This window comes from Mirounga angustirostris, unplaced genomic scaffold (genome assembly GCF_029215605.1).
Source record: "Mirounga angustirostris isolate CCGP_5_RB_7025 unplaced genomic scaffold, mMirAng1.0.hap1 SCAF_6, whole genome shotgun sequence".
NCBI classification, from domain to species: domain Eukaryota; kingdom Metazoa; phylum Chordata; class Mammalia; order Carnivora; family Phocidae; genus Mirounga; species Mirounga angustirostris.
Genome location: NW_026991714.1, coordinates 59,706,150 through 59,726,307, shown reverse-complemented (window position 1 = coordinate 59,726,307; position 20,158 = coordinate 59,706,150). Strand labels below are relative to the sequence as shown.

General features: G+C 38.1%; 1 protein-coding gene across 1 annotated transcript in view; it reads right to left on the bottom strand.

Moving 5' to 3' along the window:
- Positions 1 to 7,069: 7,069 nt before the first annotated feature.
- FMN2 (formin 2) overlaps positions 7,070 to 20,158 on the bottom strand; it is a 375,766-nt gene continuing 362,677 nt past the window's right edge. Inside the window, exons 15-16 of the mRNA XM_064594391.1 lie at positions 10,179 to 10,260; positions 7,070 to 8,627 (exon numbers count right to left, since the gene is read on the bottom strand). Of these exons, the coding sequence (XP_064450461.1) occupies positions 8,601 to 8,627; positions 10,179 to 10,260 (109 nt within the window). The 3' untranslated portion in view covers positions 7,070 to 8,600. The remainder of the gene's footprint in view (positions 8,628 to 10,178; positions 10,261 to 20,158) is intronic.

Sequence of the window (20,158 nt, the reverse complement as noted above, 5' to 3'; positions counted from 1 at the left end):
TTTTTGACTACATAATGCATAAGATGCATTTCATGGAAAACAAAAATTAAAAAATACAGCCTCTCAACGTCTGAGTTCACTGATTGGCTGGGAAGTGAAAAGGATCATGACTGATGGATGTAACACAAGGAAGGGTTGCACAGGATTCCAGAGCCTGACAATTGCTTTTCTTCCCTAGTCCTCCTACCTGGCATCCAAACCACACTCTTCTTACCATACTTTGTTTTGCTTTGCTTTTCTTGCTTTTCTGGCCTTTAGTTGAATGGATAGTTTAATTCCCTCTGTGTTTTTAATTATTTCCGTTATTTTAAAGAATAGCCTAAAACTTTCACTTATATTTAATTTCATATTTTTGTAGCAGAGTGTAAACATATTCAATGTTGCTATCTTCTGCCTTTTTTTCATCATAGCACTTAAAGCTTACATAGCACATTCACAGGGTGGCCAGAGTTTGTATGGGATGGTGTTAGTTTATGGAGATTTTCTTGACATAAGAGTATGTCCTTGCACCCTCAAGGGTATTCTGGTTTGAAGAAAAATTATTGGTCACCCTACTAAATTATCATAGCACCTAACATTATTTTTCATGATTTTTTTTGTTTGCCCCACCCCCACCCCCACCCCACCCCCACCCCAGATAGGACCTTTTACTGTTGCTCCATTACTCCCAAAGCCAACAATAGTTTCTGGCACATATCAGCCACTTTATAAACATTTTCTGAATGATATGAATGAAGAGACTAAGGCAAGATCCTTAGCATGCTTGAATTATTTCCTCAATTTCTCCTATTCATTTTATTAATAAAATTCTAGTCCCCTTTATAAACATACTCGTTATAGTTACTGTTTACAATCTAGAGTTGATTTATTTCACCAATTTCTCTGCTCTCTGTGATTTCTTATATCCCAACTTTTCACTGTCTTTATCTTCTGTCTTTGCTGAAGTGTGCCCTTTAGCAGCTCTTTCAGTGAGGTTTTTGGGTAGTAAACCCTTAGTTTTCATATGTCTGAAAGTATCTATGTCCTCTTCCATGTGAATGATACTTAAACTGGGTATAATGGTCTTGAATCATTGCTTTCATTACATAATTTGAAGGTACTATTTACCCTTTGTTAATATTTATTGTTGCTGAAGACAAACTTGCTTTCAGTATAATTATCATTCCATTGTAGGTGATGTATATTTTTGGGGGGTCTTGAAATTTTGTCTTTATGTGGCTGGAGACTTTGACTTTTCTAGATGCAAATTTATCAATATTTATCCTGCCTGGAATTTGTTACACATTTTCAAGCAGAGAATTCATGTCTCTCTTTAATTCAAATTCTCAGCCATCCCTCAAGCCATTATCTGGTTTCTCTACCATTTCCTTTAATTTCTCCTTATGGGATGCCTCTCTGATTGGTTTCTCAGTCTATCTTGTATCTAACTTCTCTTACACATTTAAAAATGTTTTATCTCCCTGTGATACGATTTCATTGAATTCCTTGGTACTATCTTCCAAATCACTAATGATCTCTTGAGTCCATCTAGAATTATTTGCTTACATATGTACTTTTATTTCAATGATTATATAATTCAAATTCTTTGCAGGTGCTAAACATAGTTATTATTAACTCACGTAAATTTTGCCCTATTTGCATGTTTGAAAGTGAATTTGTCTTCATTTATTGAATTGATTTGTTCTTCATTATTGACAATTTTCTTTAAGTGCTTTGGGAAGTGTGTTTTGCAGACTTGTCTTGAGGGGATATTCATGCTCTTTCTCCCCTTAGCTCTCTATATCGAGTCATTTTCTGTCATTTCCATCCATTCCCAGCTCAGAACAAAATTTGGGGGGGGGGGCACTTGGCTCCCGTGTAGCAGTGACATCGGAGATATTGCAGGTATAGACATGGGCCAACAAGGTAACTGGGCCAGTTTGCTCTTTGGGGCTTTCTCTGCTTTCTCCTGCTGTGACATACCTGCTGTTTTATTTGCCATATTGTGTGGCATCCACTGTAATTATTTTTGATTGACTCTCACTGGTGGGTAAGTCCCACTCTAGTCCCACATCTCTGGTGGGAAGCCTCGTTTGGTTTCCCTCCATAAATGGGGCTTGATTAGCTCCCATTACCCTATAGAGATTCCTTGCTCACTCACTTGCACTCCCTCCTTCCCTGTTTATAGCCCCTTCTCCCCTTCCCTTACTGATCGGTTGTCTAGTTCTACTAGTTGGTGGGAAAGGAGTATTAAAACCTCCAGCTATGATTATGGAACAGTTTGTTTCTTCCTTAATTCTGTCATTTTTTACTTCATTTATTCTAAGGCTGTTATCAGTGCATACATATTTATGACTATATCTATTTGTATCTTTCTAATTCGTGTTTTTGTAGAGTACTATACATTTTGAGAGTATATACCCTTGTTTTCAATTTATTTGGAATTAATATTTTACTGCATCATGTAAAATGTAGAAATCTTGCAATTTATTTCCTCATTCTGTGCCATCTTTGGAAATTGCCTTATGCATTACATTTACATACATTATGAACTCTTCAACGAAATGTTATATATTTTTTGCTTTAAACTGTCAGTGTTTAAAATAAATTAAAAGCAAAAAGAAGTTGTCTTTTATATTTTCCTAGGTATTTACCATTTCCAATGTTTGCTGTTCCTTCTTGAAGATGCACATTCTCTTTTGGTATCATTTCTCTTCAACTTGAACTTTAGCATTCTTATAGTACAGGTCTCCTTGTAATAAATACGAGTAGTTTTCTTATAAAAGCAAGCATATTTTCATGGGGTATAGAATTCTGGTTGACCGGGGCTCTCCTCCCCCACCCTCCCACCCCCAGGACTTTAAAGATGATGTCATCTGGCCAAAAAGACTGCTGGTTTGGGACTCTGGCTGCTAAATGCTGTGCCATCACTAAAGCCTGTCCTCAGGCCATTGTCTTTATTATTATTATTATTATTATTATGTTATGTTAATCACCATACATTACATCATTAGTTTTTGATGTAGTGTTCCATGATTCATTGTTTGCATGTAACACCCAGTGCTCCATGCAGAACGTGCCCTCTTTAATACCCATCACCAGGCTAACCCATCCTCCCATCCCCCCTCCCCTCTAGAACCCTCAGTTTGTTTTTCAGAGTCCATAGTCTCTCATGGTTCGTCTCCCCCTCCGATTCCCCCCCTTCATTCTTCCCCTCCTGCTATCTTTTTTTTTTTAATATATAAAGTATTATTTGTTTCAGAGGTACAGATCTGTGATTCAACAGTCTTGCACAATTCACAGGGCTCCCCATAGCACATACCCTCCCCAATGTCCCTCACCCAGCCACCCCATCCCTCCCACCCCCACCACTCCAGCAACCCTCAGTTTGTTTCCTGATATTAAGAATTCCTCATATCTGTGAGGTCATATGATACATGTCTTTCTCTGATTGACTTACTTCGGTCAGCATAACACCCTCCAGTTCCATCCACGTTGTTACAAATGGCAAGATTTCATTCCTTTTGATGGCTGCATAATATTCCATTGTATATATATACCACTCTTCTTTATCCATTCATCGGTTGATGGACATCTTGGCTCTTTCCACAACTTGGCTGTTGTGGACATTGCTGCTATAAACATCGGGGTGCACGTACCCCTTTGGATTCCTACATTTGTATCTTTGGGGTAAATACCCAGTAGTGCAATTACTGGATTGTATGCTAGCTCTATTTTCAACTTTTTGAGGAACCTCCATACTGTTTTCCAGAGTGGCTGCACCAGCTTGCATTCCCACCAACAGTGTAGGAGGGTTCCCCTTTCTCCGCATCCCCGCCAACATCTGTCGTTTCCTGACTTAATTTTAGCCATTCTGACTGGTGTGAGCTGATATCTCATTAAGGTTTTGATTTGGATTTCCCTGATGCCGAGCAAGGTTGAGCACTTTTTCATGTGTCTGTTGGCCATTTGGATGTCTTCTTTGGAAAAATGTCTGTTCATGTCTTCTGCCCATTTCTTGATTGGATCATTTGTTCTTTGGGTGTTGAGTTTAAGAAGTTCTATATAGATTTTGGATACTAGCTCTTTATCTGATATGTCATTTGCAAATATCTTCTCCCATTCTGTCGGTTGTCTTTTGGTTCCATCCTCCCTGAGGCCCCAGAACCTGCATCCTTTGTTCACTAACCAGGGCCTCCAAGTGGTTTTTATATTTTGTTCAGAGTTTATAGTTATTATCTGGGGAGGATTGGTCTCTTAGAAGCTTACTCAGTCATATCAGGAATAGAACTCCAGAACTCATGTGTCTTGTTTTTTTAAATCTCTTTTCTACACTGCTTCTCTAAAAGTTTTAGACAGAATATTGAATAACTCAATCCATTATATATATATTTTATTACATTTGTTATTTACAATAGTAGTATGTTTGAAGGGCAAAAGGATGGTGACAGTGGAGAGAGTGTTTTTTTTTTGAAGTGCTGTTTACTCTGACCCCTGCAATACTACTTCATCATGGTTCTCTGCTTTTAATTCCCTGGTTAATCTTCCTGAGGTTCCCTTTGTGACCTCTCTACTTCTGTTTGTCTTTTCAACACTGGTTTCAACCCCATCTCAGTGATTTTTTTTTAAAAATCTGTTCCCGATTTCCCAGGCAGTTTTAACAATCTCCCTGATTTCAACTATCACCCCGAATATAGGTGGCTCTTACATCAAAATCAGAATTAAACCTCTCTCATGAGTTCCTCATCAGTATTTTCCAGCTACTAGACATACCAACTGCATGTCCAGCACACATTATGGATTCTTCATTCCCTTTCAGCCCTGAACTTTTTCCTTCTCTTCCTCTAATTTATTTATTCATTAAATAAGTACATCTTTATTGAGTGCCACAATACTGCTTTTATTTTTTTTTTAAGATTTTGTTTATTTATTTGACAGAGAGAGACACAGTGAGAGAGGGAACACAAGCAGGGGGAGTGGGAGAGGGAGAAGCAGGCTTCCTGTGGAGCAGGGAGCCTGATGCAGGGCTCGATCCCAGGACCCTGGGATCACGACCTGAGCCGAAGGCAGACACTTAATGACTGAGCCACTCAGGTGCCCCCACAATACTGCTTTTAATGTTACAGATTTAGTCCTGAAGGAAAAAAGTCTGTCTTTCTGGATTTAAACTTGAATGGGTGACAGACTATATACTAATAACTAACTATATAATATCAGGCATTCTGAAGAAAATGAAGCAGATTTGGGGAGATAAAGACTTGGAAGCTGCTTTTCTTGATAGGCTTATCAGGTTTCTCTAAGACACTGACATTTTTGAAGAAATTTGACTGAAGCATTTCCTCTTATCACCTTTGTTGATGCACAGAGACAAACTTTGCCAGATAACCCAGGCAAGAAACCAGATTGTCATCTTAAATTCAACATGCTTTCTTGTTTTTCACATGTAAAGATTTCAGAAGTTCTCATATCTATTTTACCTCCTTAAAATACCCTTTTCTTCAGCGCCAAGTTTCCAACTCTACTACTGTGATCAAGTCCTATTTCTTCTTTGAATTGCAATAGTTTCTTTTTATTTTTTTTATTATGTTATGTTAGTCACCATACAGTACCTCATTAGTTTTTGAGGTAGTGTTCCATGATTCATTGTTGCAATAGTTTCTTTAAAGGTGTTCTGGCCTTCAGGCTTATACTTTTCAACACTGGTACCAGAATGGGTTTTATTAAACCCAAACCAGTTCACATTGCTACCTTAAAATAACTTACTGGCTCTACAGTGTACTACATACTGTTTCCTCTTATTAAAGAATTCTGTGATCTAGCCCCTGATCTCACCCCTAGCCCCTTATCACTTACCCTGCCTCACACCCTATCTCTTCTTCTTGATGTAGAACTAATTCTTCCACAGGTGTGGTAGACTATTTTGCATCTGTTTTCCATGCCTTTTTCCCCTCAGTTTGTTACCTCTCTCAGAAGTGCATTATCATCCGCTCCTCACCAACCATTTGGAAAACTTGTAAGACTGCCTGTCGAGCAAGCTCTCAGGTGCTCTCTGTGCTGCTGAGGTACTGCCTACTGTGAGTAGGAAGGGCCTAGATGATTCTAAGATCCTCTTGACCCCAAACTGTCATAAAATTACATTGTTTCTACTATAAAATTCTTTTCTATGTCTCTAGCAACATCTTTCACCATTCTCTCTTGAACTTTATGCTCTGCTCCTTCCCTCTATCTAATGTGAACTAGGTAAAACTCCTAAAAGAAATGATGTTTTGGATGTGTCTTTGATCACTGTCTTTCCAACTGCAGATTTCTCTTCTCTCCCTTCACTTGCCTAATACCCACTCATCCCTCTAGATTTAGCTTTCTGTGCTCTCTGTTTGTAAATTTTTTCAGGTACACTCCACTACCAACATGGGGCTTGAACTCACGACCCTGAGATCAGGGGTCACATGCTCTACCAACTGAGCCAGCCAGGCTCCCCAGCTTTTTGTGCTCTCTGAATTGGACATTACAATGATCCATAATTGTTGCTTTATATTCCTCCCCCCCACAACTTGATGAAGATCTTTGAAACATGCAGTTATTAGCACCATGCCTTGACACAAAGTAGATAATAAGTCAATGTACAGGGGATAAAAGAGTTTATATTGAAAAATGATCAGACCCAAACGCAAAGCTTACTTATGGAGTAAGAAAACTCTTGTCATGCTTCTCCAGTAGTGGAGTGCTTAGTTTTCATTCCTTATTTCCTCTTCTATATACATCCCATCTGCACCATTATTTTCCCTTTGGCCTTATCATCTTCCAATAGCCCTTCACCACTTAATCTGTATCCAATGAATTTTTGCGTCTAACTTTTAACTTTTGGAAAAAGGATTTCTCAAATATTGATATATTTCTGTTCATAAGTGGAATTACCTCTTCCTTAAGATTGCATAAGAAGCATTTCAATTTTTTTTTCAAATACTCAACTACTAACAATTGTTAAACTTGAAATAAGAACTTTTTAAAAATCTTCAAACACAGAGTCTAACTTATTTTCCCCCTGTGTTAAATATGATGACTGCATTTTGCAAGTTTCCTTAGGCAATATACACACAATAGGTACAGAACTCTTTTATTATTCATTTTATTTTCATATAAATTAACATCCTAGAAAAATTGAAATAGAAACACTAAATACAGTATTGCACATAGCGATCTTTGTTAAATGCCCTATTATTTCAGTGAAGAATGGTAATATACACACTGGAGGGACTGAAGGAGACAGGAAGACTACAAAACAACAACCAAAATCCACTACTGTTTCTTTGCACTTAAATTACAAACTAAAAGGTAAGAGACCATACTTTACATAAACGCAAATATAGTTATGATTCGGAACATTTTCTTTTTTAAGTTGCTTTCCATGATTGGTTTCCAATAGCAAGAAATATCAACAACCATAACCCTCAACAAATATCATCAAAAGAATTTTTAAAAACCCTACCTATTAGTGTTAGACAAAACCATCACAATGCATCAGGAGATGACTTTAACATACTCTCACAAAGAGTGGGAGATTTACTTTTTTTACCCCTCAAAGTGAAATAAAAGAAAATCCTTTCCTAAGCTCCTTCAGATAACCAATCATCACATATTCATCTGACAGCTTTTAATCACCTGCTATAACACATAAAGACAATCCCAATCATGTAAAAATACCCAGGCTGGTACATTTAATTAACAGATGCCAATCCATCCAAAAACTTACTACCCACCCCCCTTTTTTGGCCAACAATTAGTCACGTTTGGCAATTTTATGAGCATCATTTATTTAAATTCCTTCAAAATATTGAGTCATGTTTTCTTTGTGAAGGCCAATGGTAAAGTTATAGAGAGGCACACCTTTAGTTTATTTTAGCTGAAGATTAGCTTTATGTAGGGTCTCAGAGAACACAGGCTGATAAAAGCCCTCATTAAACTTAAAACTCTGATTCCTGCCTATATTAGATGATTTATAGGAAAGGGTTTACCTTTTGCTATATTTCTTCTATTCATTATCTGACTTGCGTAAAAAATGATAATCTTCTTTCACAAATATATAGTTAGGGAGAGCAACCCAAGAATTGGGAAAGCCTTGATCATGATATATAAATGGTACTTAAATTTTAAAATAGAAAATTTATATGTAGACATGTAACTGATACAAACAATTCACTAGAAATAACGTTTTAACCATAAATCTAAATGCAGTGACATGGAGTACTGGTTGTCAGTAGAAAGGAAAGTGTTTAGCTGGGATAAGGAATATTCTCACGAAAGTAAATTTTAGGTTAACATTTAGCATGTTCAGCATTAATGCAAATATTGCCTCTTATACATGCTGTTTTGGTCTATCAATATAATACCATAAACTTTACAAAAAGAAAAGGTGTCAAATTCTCCACTGGTCTACTGCTTTTGCATTTTTATGAATGTACAGTAAAATTCAACAATCAGTGAACTGTCTAGAAAACACAAAGATTGTGCAAGAGGTCAAGAGGAAAAATGAACAAAATGATGTAGTTTTCTTCCCACCCTCAGGTCAGCTGAATTTTGTGGAAGTGGTTACAGTGACTCATGTTCATTCTGCTTTTCATTTTTCAGGTTTTCATGCTTATTTTTGCTTTCTGAAAATAAATGCACCAGATAAGAGTTATAGTTAGAAAGAAGAACTTTAAAAAATGTACGGAGTTTAGAATAGCTCAAACAAGATCTTTTCATTTGGATCAAATTCTCTGGGAAAAGGTTAAAGATCCACCAGCCCATAAAGGAAAAAGATATAAGTAAACTGTTTTATCTTTAAGAATTTTCAACAGCCAAGGGGTGCCTGGGTGGCTCAGGGGGTTAAGTAGCTGCCTTCAGCTCAGGTCATGATTCCAGGGTCCTGGAATCGAGCTCCTCTTTGGGCTCCTGCTCAGTGGGGCCTGCTTCTCCCTCTCCCCTCTGCTCATGCTCTCTCTCTCGCTATCTCTCCCTCTCTCAAATAAATAAATAAAATCTTTAAAAAAAAAAAAAGAATTTTCACCAGCCAAATCACCAAATATTTTTGAGAAAAAAAAAAAGCTTTAAAATTTTAGCATCTAACCAACATGAAAAAGTGCCAACTCACCTTTCTCATTCTCAATTCTATGCACACATACATAAATATGAAGATTGAATTGGCTGCTTCGTTTCATGGTTAATATGATTTAATTCTCTTCTATGCTTATAATGGCATGATTGAGGTTAATTAATAATTATTCCTCTTCATTCAATGCACCTTTAAGGTTGTACTTTAATCAAAAAGAAAATAAACTAAACCATAATATAATACCTGTCATTAGAGAAGACTAATTTTGATATAGAGAAACTAAAGGGAAAATATCTTTTAAATGAAGATATATTTCCTTTTTCTAAATAGGGTTTAATCAGTTTAATCATATCCCAACCTGGGTTATTTTGATCTTTTCCACTTAGACTACATTAGATTAATCCAATTCAAAATGTTCCTATTTTAAGCCTAACCCAACTTTTCATTTAGAACAGCATCATTTACTTATCCCTGTGGTACCAAGTGATACACCCTCAAAACATTTAAAACAATACTGACAGCGTCACAAGGGAAAACTCGTCATTTTTACCAAGCCCTGCCTTCCAGGATGCACGATATCATTTTAAAGAAAGAAGTGGGCAAGGAGGAAGCTTAGATTAGCTTGTTAAACTCAGCCTGCTGGCTGACAACTGTTAAACAGCCACATACGGGTACACGCCAGGTCTGAGCCCCCCAGTCTGAGCAAAGGACAATACTACACTTGGCATTTCCCATCATGTTTTAGATCCCAATGGTGCTAATCCAATGATAACAGCCACTCGGGGTTCAAATGCAGCCTTGTGCTGGTGATGCTTGTGTAATGGAGAAAGTGAGAAACTGCCCCCCAACTCCTGCCAACACACACATATCTAGGTATATGCATTCCCTTAGATTTTTCTTAATTCTTAAGCGTTGGATGCTAGATCCTGAGATTCTCTTAGCCTTTTGGGCCTGATTAAAGGCATAAAGAAAAGGAGAGAGAGAATCTCTCTCACACTGAAGAGGAAAATAATTAAAATGTTATTATGTGAGTTTGTATATATTGTGAAAACAGTGTTTAAAAGCCAAAGCAAATCACAAGTTAAAAAGAGAAGAGTTAAATACTTACAATTCCAGAGTCATGTCTTGGTTTTATTTTATAAAGTGATTTCCCCTTTTTCTGCCTGCACACCTCTTCGGCTTCTTTTACTCTGGGTGGAGAGAAGACACATGTATTTCAGCAAAGACCTATACGGATCACTGCAATCCACCTTATGATAGGTGAGCAAATATCAACTCACTGAGGATTTGAGTTATTGGAGAAAATAATACCACATACACAGGAACATTATCTGACATTTGATTCAAACACTGAATGTTAGAGCTAGAGGCTAATTCATCCAGGGGTTCTCATCTTGGAATCAAAGGATGTCGAATGGAATGATCTACAAACACATTAAAAATGTTATATCTACATTTCATCCTATGTTAAGGGAGTCTTATGTAGAAGAAATTAAGGAAATATCCCTCATTTTCAGGTGAGGGTACTGAGAGTGGTTCCATTACATAAATCTGAAGCATTAAAATACTTAAATAAACAGTATCATACAAAAACTCATATGCTTATTTTAAAATCATCTCAGATTTACTTTCCACATCACACTCACCAAAAAAGTGAATACTTGGGCAGGGTTTAAAAAACTGAGCTTCATTAAGCAACAGAACTAACCATTTATTGGAAAACAGAAACTAGAACGTGTGCAATAATAATGTTTTGACACTTCTGGGAGTTCTTTTTAAAAACACACCCCAAGGAAAACAGCATTGAATTTACCAGAGGTACAGTTAAGAGAGGATGTTATTTGGAGGTAAGATCTTCACTGAATTCTGGATCTGCTAGTTGATACTGGGTAATGTCCTGATACCACTGACTATTGTATTCTGTCAAATAGTAAAAGGGCTTAATAATATATAATAGCATTATTATTATTACTAGACAGAATTGTTGCAAAGATCAAAAAAATTTTATTTAAAAAGTTCTTTATGGGGAGCCTGGGTGGCTCAGTTGGTTGAACAACTGCCTTCGGCTCAGGTCATGATCCCAGGGTCCTGAGATTGAGCCCCGCATCGGGTTTCCTGCTCCCTGGGGAGCCTGCTTCTCCTTCTCCCTCTGCCTGCTGCTCCCCCTGCTTGTGCTCTCTCTTTTTCTGTCAAATAAATAAATAAAATCTTTAAAATAAAAAAAAATTAAAAAATAAAGTTCTTTATAAATTGTAAAATGCTATAAAAAGTATATGCGATTGGGGGCCTGGGTGGCTCAATCGTTAAGTGTCTGCCTTCGGCTCAGGTCATGGTCCCAGGGTCCTGGGATCGAGCCCCACATCGGGCTCCCTGCTCCATGGGAAGCCTGTTCTCCCTCTCCCACTCCCCCTGCTTGTGTTCTCTCTCTTGCTGTGTCTCTCTCTGTCAAATAAATAAATAAAAAATCTTAAAAAAAAAAAAGTATATGCGATTGCGTTAATTAAACAACTGGTAAGAAATCTGTAAAGTAGGATTATACTAATAAAAAGGGGTCCCATAAAAAAGGAAAATAACCTATTAGGTTAATTTATTTATTATTATGATTTCCCTTGGGAATTAAAAATGGAGTATTCCTGGAGAAACTAAAAAAGCTGTGACTTATCTTAATAAAAGACTTTTTATGCAGATCTTGAAGTTTATTTCCTGAAAGAAATGAATTATAAATATGTTTCTTGAGCGCTGTGGTAAAAGACCTGATGGCAGGATTCCTCTGCTGTACAACTGAACGAACACTGGTTTTAAACAGTGGAATGAAGGAAATGATCCCACACAGCAGCTACAGGACTGGTATTAGAGTTTACGTTAAAGCGTGACACATGAAAGTAATTCCTTTTGGACGTAAAATGCCTGCTGAGTTGATATTGTTATTAATTCCAGAAAATGATGACAATTCAGAAGACACTCCATTGTTACTACTTTTATTACTTTCTACCCAAGTCATAAATTGCCTTTAATCCTTCCTCCAAATATTTGAAGACAAAAGCATTTCCTTTATAACAAACAAAGGATTGCAGAGTTCCCATCTTGCCTCTGAAAGAGCTACCAGTAAATTTAAGTTGAAATATTTGGACAGGGAATTAAAAAACTTTTTTTTTTTGTTTTTTTTGTTTAGCACTTAGCCAAATCCAGTAGATCCCCTCTTAACTTTACTTGGAACTCTTTAAAGTATTTTGTAACATTAAAAAAAAAAAAAAGTGTACTTCACAAGTATATTTAGATCACCAAAGCATCTTAATTTTCTCACTATCATATTTATTTTATTTTTAAAACACATTTTTCTAAGGATCACAGGAAGACAAATCTAATTCAAACATATTTAATTTTACACAAACACAAATTCAGCCATTCCTTGTAGCAGAGATAACAAAAACTAAAGAGAACATGCGTCAAGGAAACCTCACAAGATCTAGCTCATCCCTTCATTTGACAATCATTTATGGGGCAGTAACTCCAGGCCAGGCACTGGGCTCAGCTCAATTTTATAAGGACAATTAAGTTCAATGTCTAATAGGAGAGCTACACACATAAGCAAGTACAAATGTGCCTAAAGCACCACCACCTAGGTTTGTAGAGGTCCAGCCATGTCCCAAGAGGGTAGGGGTTGTGGAAATCTTTCTGGAGCAGGTTGACAGTGGAGCCTTGCTTCAAAGAGAAATCTTAACTGCTCATACATTTCTTGGAAGGGGAAATGGGGTGGAGGATGAAAGAAGAATACATACAGAAGAACATGTGTGAAGGCCAAGTGAGACAAGGATACCACAGTGAGCTTCGAGAACATACACCCCGCTCCCCTGTGCTGCCATAGGATCTCCACAACCCCAGAGGCCGGGGTTGGGGCTGGCTGTCTATGCTCCGGTTTCTGATGAGCATGGCTGGGGTGAGTCAGTCACTGCATCCTAGGCACCTCAAGACCAGGCACAAATAAATGAGGTGGGGAGCTGAGAAACTAAGCACCAGGACCTCAAGTAGTTGTTCTTTGGATTTAGAAGCACAAGCATGGAGCATATGTTAAAATGCAGTTTTCTGGACCTATTTTACTCTGGGGCAGTCCCCAGTGGGGGGTGGGGTAGGGAAAGGGGTGTGCTTCTAAGCAGCACCAGAGAACGGGAGGAAGACGGCCTCTGGGCCACACTACTCACTCTGGCACGGAGGGACTCCCCTGAAGCCTGGACTGGGCAGCCACACTGAGCCGCCGAAAACCGTGCTTCCTCACCCCCTCTCTTCCCAGGGCACACCGGGTCCCAGCCCACACCCTGAGAACTTGCTCACTTCAGCGCTTTGTGAGTAGTGCCCCTCCTAAGCTTCCCAGCAAATGTGGCGTCTTCCAAATGCCAATTTTATTTCAACAAAACTCTGACAACAAGAAATTTTTTCCACACTTTAGGCAGGAAAAAAGAATGTGTCCCCGGAGGTGAGATACACTGCCAGAGTTGGCAGAAATAAGGAGCATAAGGAGGGAGAAGCCGGGAAGAAGAGGGCTGAGGCAGCAGTCCATATGAGCGGTTCCTGCTCGCTCTCCATCTGGGCGAGTGTGGCGGGCCCATCAGCTGCTCGGCCAAGTTTGGCCTATTGAGTAACTCCTTGTACATGGTCCATGCTCTTTCCCTCCTGCCTCACCCCTCATTCAATCATGCCGAAAATTTCTTAGGCTGAGTAGGAAAAGATGTATATCTCGCAACAAGACAGGCTTTAAGTGAAAAAGCATGGTGGTGATAACATTTCAGACAATAAATAAAAATGACCACTATGTCCTGTTTGGAAAGGAAGTGGGGAGTCAAAAGAGTGATGATATTTCCTTTATAGAGAAAGGGGAGAGAGGAAGCCAAGGCTAGGTGGAAGAAGACAGTCATTGGCTTCCAAGTATTGCCTGCACTTGAGTTTAAACTCCAAGTAGGGTGAGGGCTGTGGATGGTGTGTAGACAAAGCTCTAATGCTTGAGTCACGAAGACATGTTCTTTTGAATCTGGCTCTCTTCGCAACAAAGGGGACTGCCACGGCATCTGTTAATCAAGATTTCACCCTACCAGAGAACTAAAAAGGCAAGTAAAAAATTTCAGATGACATCTTTGATAGCCTTATTTAACAGCTGCACCTTCCAATTAGAAATCTAGATTACAGAAAGAAAATTTGAGCAAAACCAAATCATACGATAATGAAAACTCTTCACTCATCACCGTTAGTGATCTTGGAAAAACAACAACAGAGAAAAGCAGAGACTGGAAAACAGGAAATATAGCATTACTTTTTAGACAGAAGAGAAGGATACCGAGTGGTATATAATGGCTATAAAATTTGATGTTTATGTTAATATTTTGCTATAATAGCTTTTAGTGCCTATAGAAGTTCAGAAAAAAAACTATACCAAATAAATATCAAAAGTCTGTACTTATTCCTTAAAAGGAGGACCAAAAGTAATCAGAATATGAGGCATTCTTTATTTTTTAAGGGGGAATTTAATTATAGGAAATAACCAGGAGACATATATGGAATCAGGTTTGGCAAACAGAGTAGGTGACCAATTTGAACAAAACAATTTTTGTCATAAGCCAAGTTTGGTTTGGGCAATGATCGGGAAGAGTGGTATGAATCAGTGTGTGATTCCCAGGAAACAGATACTTGATCCCGTCAAGGACCAACTCTATATAACCAATTTTGAATGAAGTCTCTCTGAAAAATACCAAACTTTTCTCTTAAATGGAACGATTTAACTTTTACCTGATGGCCCATGTTTGTCACCATTGCAATGTGCTGATACAGGGTTATCCTCAAGGCCTCCTAAGATAGATACCTATGTGGTGGCTCGCCCATGTATGGATCTAACACTCACACTTTGCTTTCCTTTGAGTCCACTTGTTCAGGTTTCTGTTTCTTGCCAAGACGGCAGGTTGTGATTACATCTTGCTGGCGCCAGCATGCCTGCCTTGAGTAAAGACTCTATCTTCTTCCAATAATTTCTATCTTCTCTAGAGGGGAAACCCAGATAACCAAGCTAATTTAAATAGGCTTCAAATTAGAGCTCTAAGACTGAGTTCAATTCTGGCTGAACGAATAGAGTTCCTGGACCTGGAGGCAGGTGCCACAGGGCTTCTCCCTCATGAGTCCCATGCCTCCCACATACTTCTGGGGTCCCAGCTGTGTCTGGAAGGCTGGGGAGGCCCAAAGTCTGACTTACAGATAGGCAGAGCTTTACCGCTCTAAATGTCTACGAGTAGAAGGTTCTAAGACACTATACAGCTCATCATATTGCACCACCCAACTCCACAAAGATGGAAAGTGATGCTGGAATGAATGTAAAACCTGAAATTCAAGCTTATCAAGGTAAAGAAGTGTGACACCCTTAATTGGTAATGACAGATTTTGTGATGCTTCAGAGAACCATCGACAGGATAAGAAGGCAAGTATTTTGTGAAGAATAGGACTCTGAGATGATCGCTCAGTTGAAACTGTTTTCTCGGTCCAGGGCAAAGTGACCAGAGAAAAACAAAACATCTTTAAGCATTAAAGCTTATATTTAAATTTACTTAAAAATTTTTTTAATATTAAATTTATTTTCTAAAAAATAAAGCTGTACATGTAACCTGAAAAAGAAAATAAATGGATCTTAATACATCTATAGGATTTTTTATTCCTTATATGCAAATATCCCAAGTTGTAAAAACTTCATTTGGTTTTAAGGAGTTATGAATTTAGAAGCTGTGAAGCATAGAAAACTTGAGCCCAGGAGAATGAAAATGTTTTTAAGGTCTATATTAGAGACAAGACAGAGGTAGGTGGTAGAATGAAAGAATACTTCTTATCACAGAATTTGCTAAAACTAATTTGCATTCCAATTATTATTTTTATTTTGGTATTTTTCAAAAAAAATTGAAAACTTTCTCAAATTTTGTCCTTAATATAACTGGGCACATTTAACCTAAGGGTTATTCTAAACAAAGAGAGTGGTTTCTTATTTCTCTCCTAATAAAGATGTATTTTTCTCTGCACTGTCCCCCGCATCCCCAGACCCATTTATTGTCAGGCAAACATATACAAAAAGTTCAGCATGATTAAGTTTAAAGACAGTTTGTGAGATGAATAAGGGAGATACACTCTGGCACAGAAACAGAGAAAAGAAACCAGACATCCCTGAGGCCTGCAGGCAGAATAATTTTTATCTACCTTCTAGAGCAAAAGCCAGGCTGGCCACAATCTTATCAAGAAAACAGATATGCTCTCATCATTCAATGGAAGGAGAAAGGGAGTCACTTTTCTGCCACTAAACATTAATAATTTGGTCTGAATAAGAATCTGTGGCAGACAGATTCATTTCCTGCTGGCTCCAACGAGGCTTGCTGGGAGTAGCTTGATTCCTCGCTGGAGTCTCCGGCCTGTGAGAGAAGTAAGTGCAGCCCGGCGCGGGCATGTCACAGGCTGGAGGTCCTGATACACAGAATAATAAGCTAACAGTAGACATAATTATCATTATTACCCGTTCACAATGTACTGCACTGAAATACAACACCATCATGTCTGCCAACAAATTTACAACTTTTTTAAGAGAAAGGGAAAAAAAAAGACACACATATATACACACAGAGAAGGGGGACAGTGGGAGACTGTAGACAAAGGCTGGTTAGGCATGCCAGCTTTAATTTGTGGGTCTCCCTCTCCAGGTCAAGCTAGAAGTAGGTGTTAGATGCCTTCTGGAATTAAAGGTGATCTGAGGGAGGTTACTCCTGGCTCTGTCTTTCTCTTCTTTATAACCTCCATGATTTAAAATACATACACAAAAAATACCACAAAACCCCTGACAATATAATGGGAAAAATCAACCAAAAATGTCACTTATCATTACCCTCAAGTAAAAAGAATTTCAGTTTTGTCAGGCCCATGTGAATTTCTGAATTTCATCACTGACAATCTCCGACTTTTCAGAGAGAACATTGCATTTGTTACCTCGAATGGTTATGGAGAACAATTAGAATGAACACAAAAGTGCCCTTGACTCAAGGAAACCAAGCTTTAAGAATACCTTTCAGTTTCTTGGATGCAACAGGAGCATGGCTCAGTGTGAGCTAAAGGACGTGCTCAGTGTGAGCTGAAGGACGTGCACAGTGCAGAGGGGATGGCATGGAGGCCTCACACATCACACTGCACTCACATCACGGTAACACGTGGTGTGTGCTGGCCTCTTCTATCAATGACTGTAGCTGAATTTTGAGAAATATTCATAGTCTAAAATCTAGGATTCCATGACAGATACGTATGTTCTATGTTTGTGTTCTAAAAACTGCAAATATATGTTAAACATAAAGCCAATAAGCAGAAAGAATGTACATCAGTGTTTCCTAGAGGGTATAGGTGGGTGAAGAGATGAATCGTTTATTCAGAAGAAAACACATTCAACCAATCAAACTGATCCCTACAGTCTGAATCTCTTCGGTGGCTGTCTGAGATTCTATAAATGTAGAACACTATAATTCATGGATGAGCTACCTCAGAAAAAAACTTTTCCTACAGTGTTGGAATGATTATAAATAACAAAAGATGGGTATAGATGTATGTCACTATGCTCTCATTTCAAAGCAAACACCCCCTCCCCCCAACACACACAAATCATCATTCACATCCGCCCCTCTGTGGAATAAAAGTTGTCAATCCTTTCCTAACTGGCAAACCCACCAGCACTTTCTAGTTTTTACCCTCCACCACAGTAATCACTCTGAAGTGGTTAACTAGTCCCTAATTTTTAAATTCTCTTATCTGTTGGTCCTCGGAGAATTTCTGAGTTTTCCAACTATTTTTCAGAACAAGCTTCCTCGATCTCTTTTGCTGCTAAACTTCTCCCCCATACCCAAGGTCTAATCTTGACTCTGTAGTATCTATAGGCAATCTCTACTTTATAATTCCAGCTACAATGGAGACTTTCAGATCCACGTCTCTAGTTCTGATCTTTCCCCTGAGCTTCAGATCCCAGTGGACATTTTTCTTTCCTCCCCCACGTGGGCCTTGGTTAAGAATATAACTATCCGTAACCATTCATCCTCTAAAACCTTTCTCTCCCTCCTCACCAGTCCTCCATATATATGCAAATGGTTAACAAGTTCTGTTATCAATGATTCCTTAGTAATGATTTTTAATCTGTCCCAACCTAAATTCCACTGTCCCTGATTGTTTTTCAAAGCTTCTCCTTATGTCATCTAGACCACTGCCACACCCCACAGAATGGCCTCCACACTGGTCTAATCCATCCTTCACAAGTATCCAAAACATGGGAATCATTGGAGCCACTTATTCATGGGATTCAAGGCCATTTACAACTAACCTAACTAATTTCTCCTTAGTTTCTACAATGTTCCTTGAGCTCTAACCATGCAGAACCACTCCCTACCCCATGGGAGGTCTTTGCTAAATCTGTTCCTCTGGGTCTACCCATTTTTTCTCTTCCTCCCATGGCTCCTTCAAATTAAGCTCAAAAATAGCTTCCTATAGAAAGTGTATCTGACCCTCTAGGAAGACTTATTTTAAAGACTTAAGGCTATTCATGTATCTGTCTTTTGCCTTGTTGAATTGTAAATTCCTTGAGATTAGGGGACCATGTACATTCATTTTTACATTCCCGGGGATAATAATAAAGCTGACACAGGTAAGTATTTACTAGATGTTTGAAAAATAACTAAATGGAAAAAAAATAACAATGAATGAGTGATGAACAGGGAAATTAAAGATAAACTAAAAAATTCACAGGGATAAATTTTGAGAAATAACTAGGACTTTGATTTAAATCTTTTGTTTTTGTCTCCTTCTTCCAGTAAACTCTTCAGCAATGAGTCTGGATGTTCAATTCACACTTTGAGTAAACTATGCAGGGTTCTATCTGACCTGACCTTTGAGTTTACTGATTACTATTGTAATTCCATCCATAAATAACAATGTAGTTGAATGAATATACATAAAATTTATGAAATAGTTTAGTGTATCATATTCAGTTTCTCCCATCTTAAAGAAAAACTAAATTTTTATATGAATTGAATTATTATATGAATACATTATATGAATCATTAGGAGCCTGTAAGGATTCCACATGAAATCATGTCACTAACTCTTATTAGCTCCTAGTTTAGTAGAAAAGATAAATGACATAGATGTGATAAATCTTCTTTTCAACAAAGCATTTAAAGAAATCTCTAATGGGATGTCTGCAGACTAGAAATGATAGTTGGGGGAGAGGATACTTAGATGAATTTAAAATGGTCAAGTATACTACAAAAAGATAACAGGGTGTCATTACATATGGTTACATTTCTGTTTTAAAAAGCATCCCACTGAAGAGGATCAAGCACAATTAAGTGGTAAAATTTATATAGAGACTGTTTTAATCTGAGAATGGAGAAAACTGTCCTAGCAATCACAGATGTCCAAAAAATGACAGAGAATCTTTATTTGAAGAAAGTGAACATTTACAGTAAGACAATGGTGTATCAGACACAGTGAGTGACTGCTTCATGTTCACCACCTCATCCAACTATCTGGCAACCAAGCATGAGAGATGCCATCATGCTCTTCTGAAAAGGAGCAGCCTGGACTCTGAGAGGTTCTTGAGGTCATACGATAATGGAATGAATAATCTGGTCAACTTCAGAGTCTGCTCTCTTTCCCCATCAATCCCACTAAAAAGGGTACAAAATCATGGGCTTAATGTCTACCTATTAGTACTGTAAAAATGGTATTCCTATAATGGGAAGTAAATTGGGATAGATGATCTTCATTTACTTCCCAAGTTCAGTATCTCTTTCCTTTTAGAGAGCTTCCACAGAATGAGCATCTTAAAAGACACTATGAAGTAAGCTCCTTAAAGGCAGAGAATGGAATGTCCTTCTTCTCCATATCCCATGCCCAGCACAGCATCTGGCTCATCACAGTAGGTCTAACACACTTACTAAGGACTTGTTATGTGCCAGGCACTGGGCTAAAAGGGTTTTACGGATGTTATCTCCTTTAAATCTTGTAAAATAAGCCCAAGGAGTAGCTACTATTGTTACCCAACTT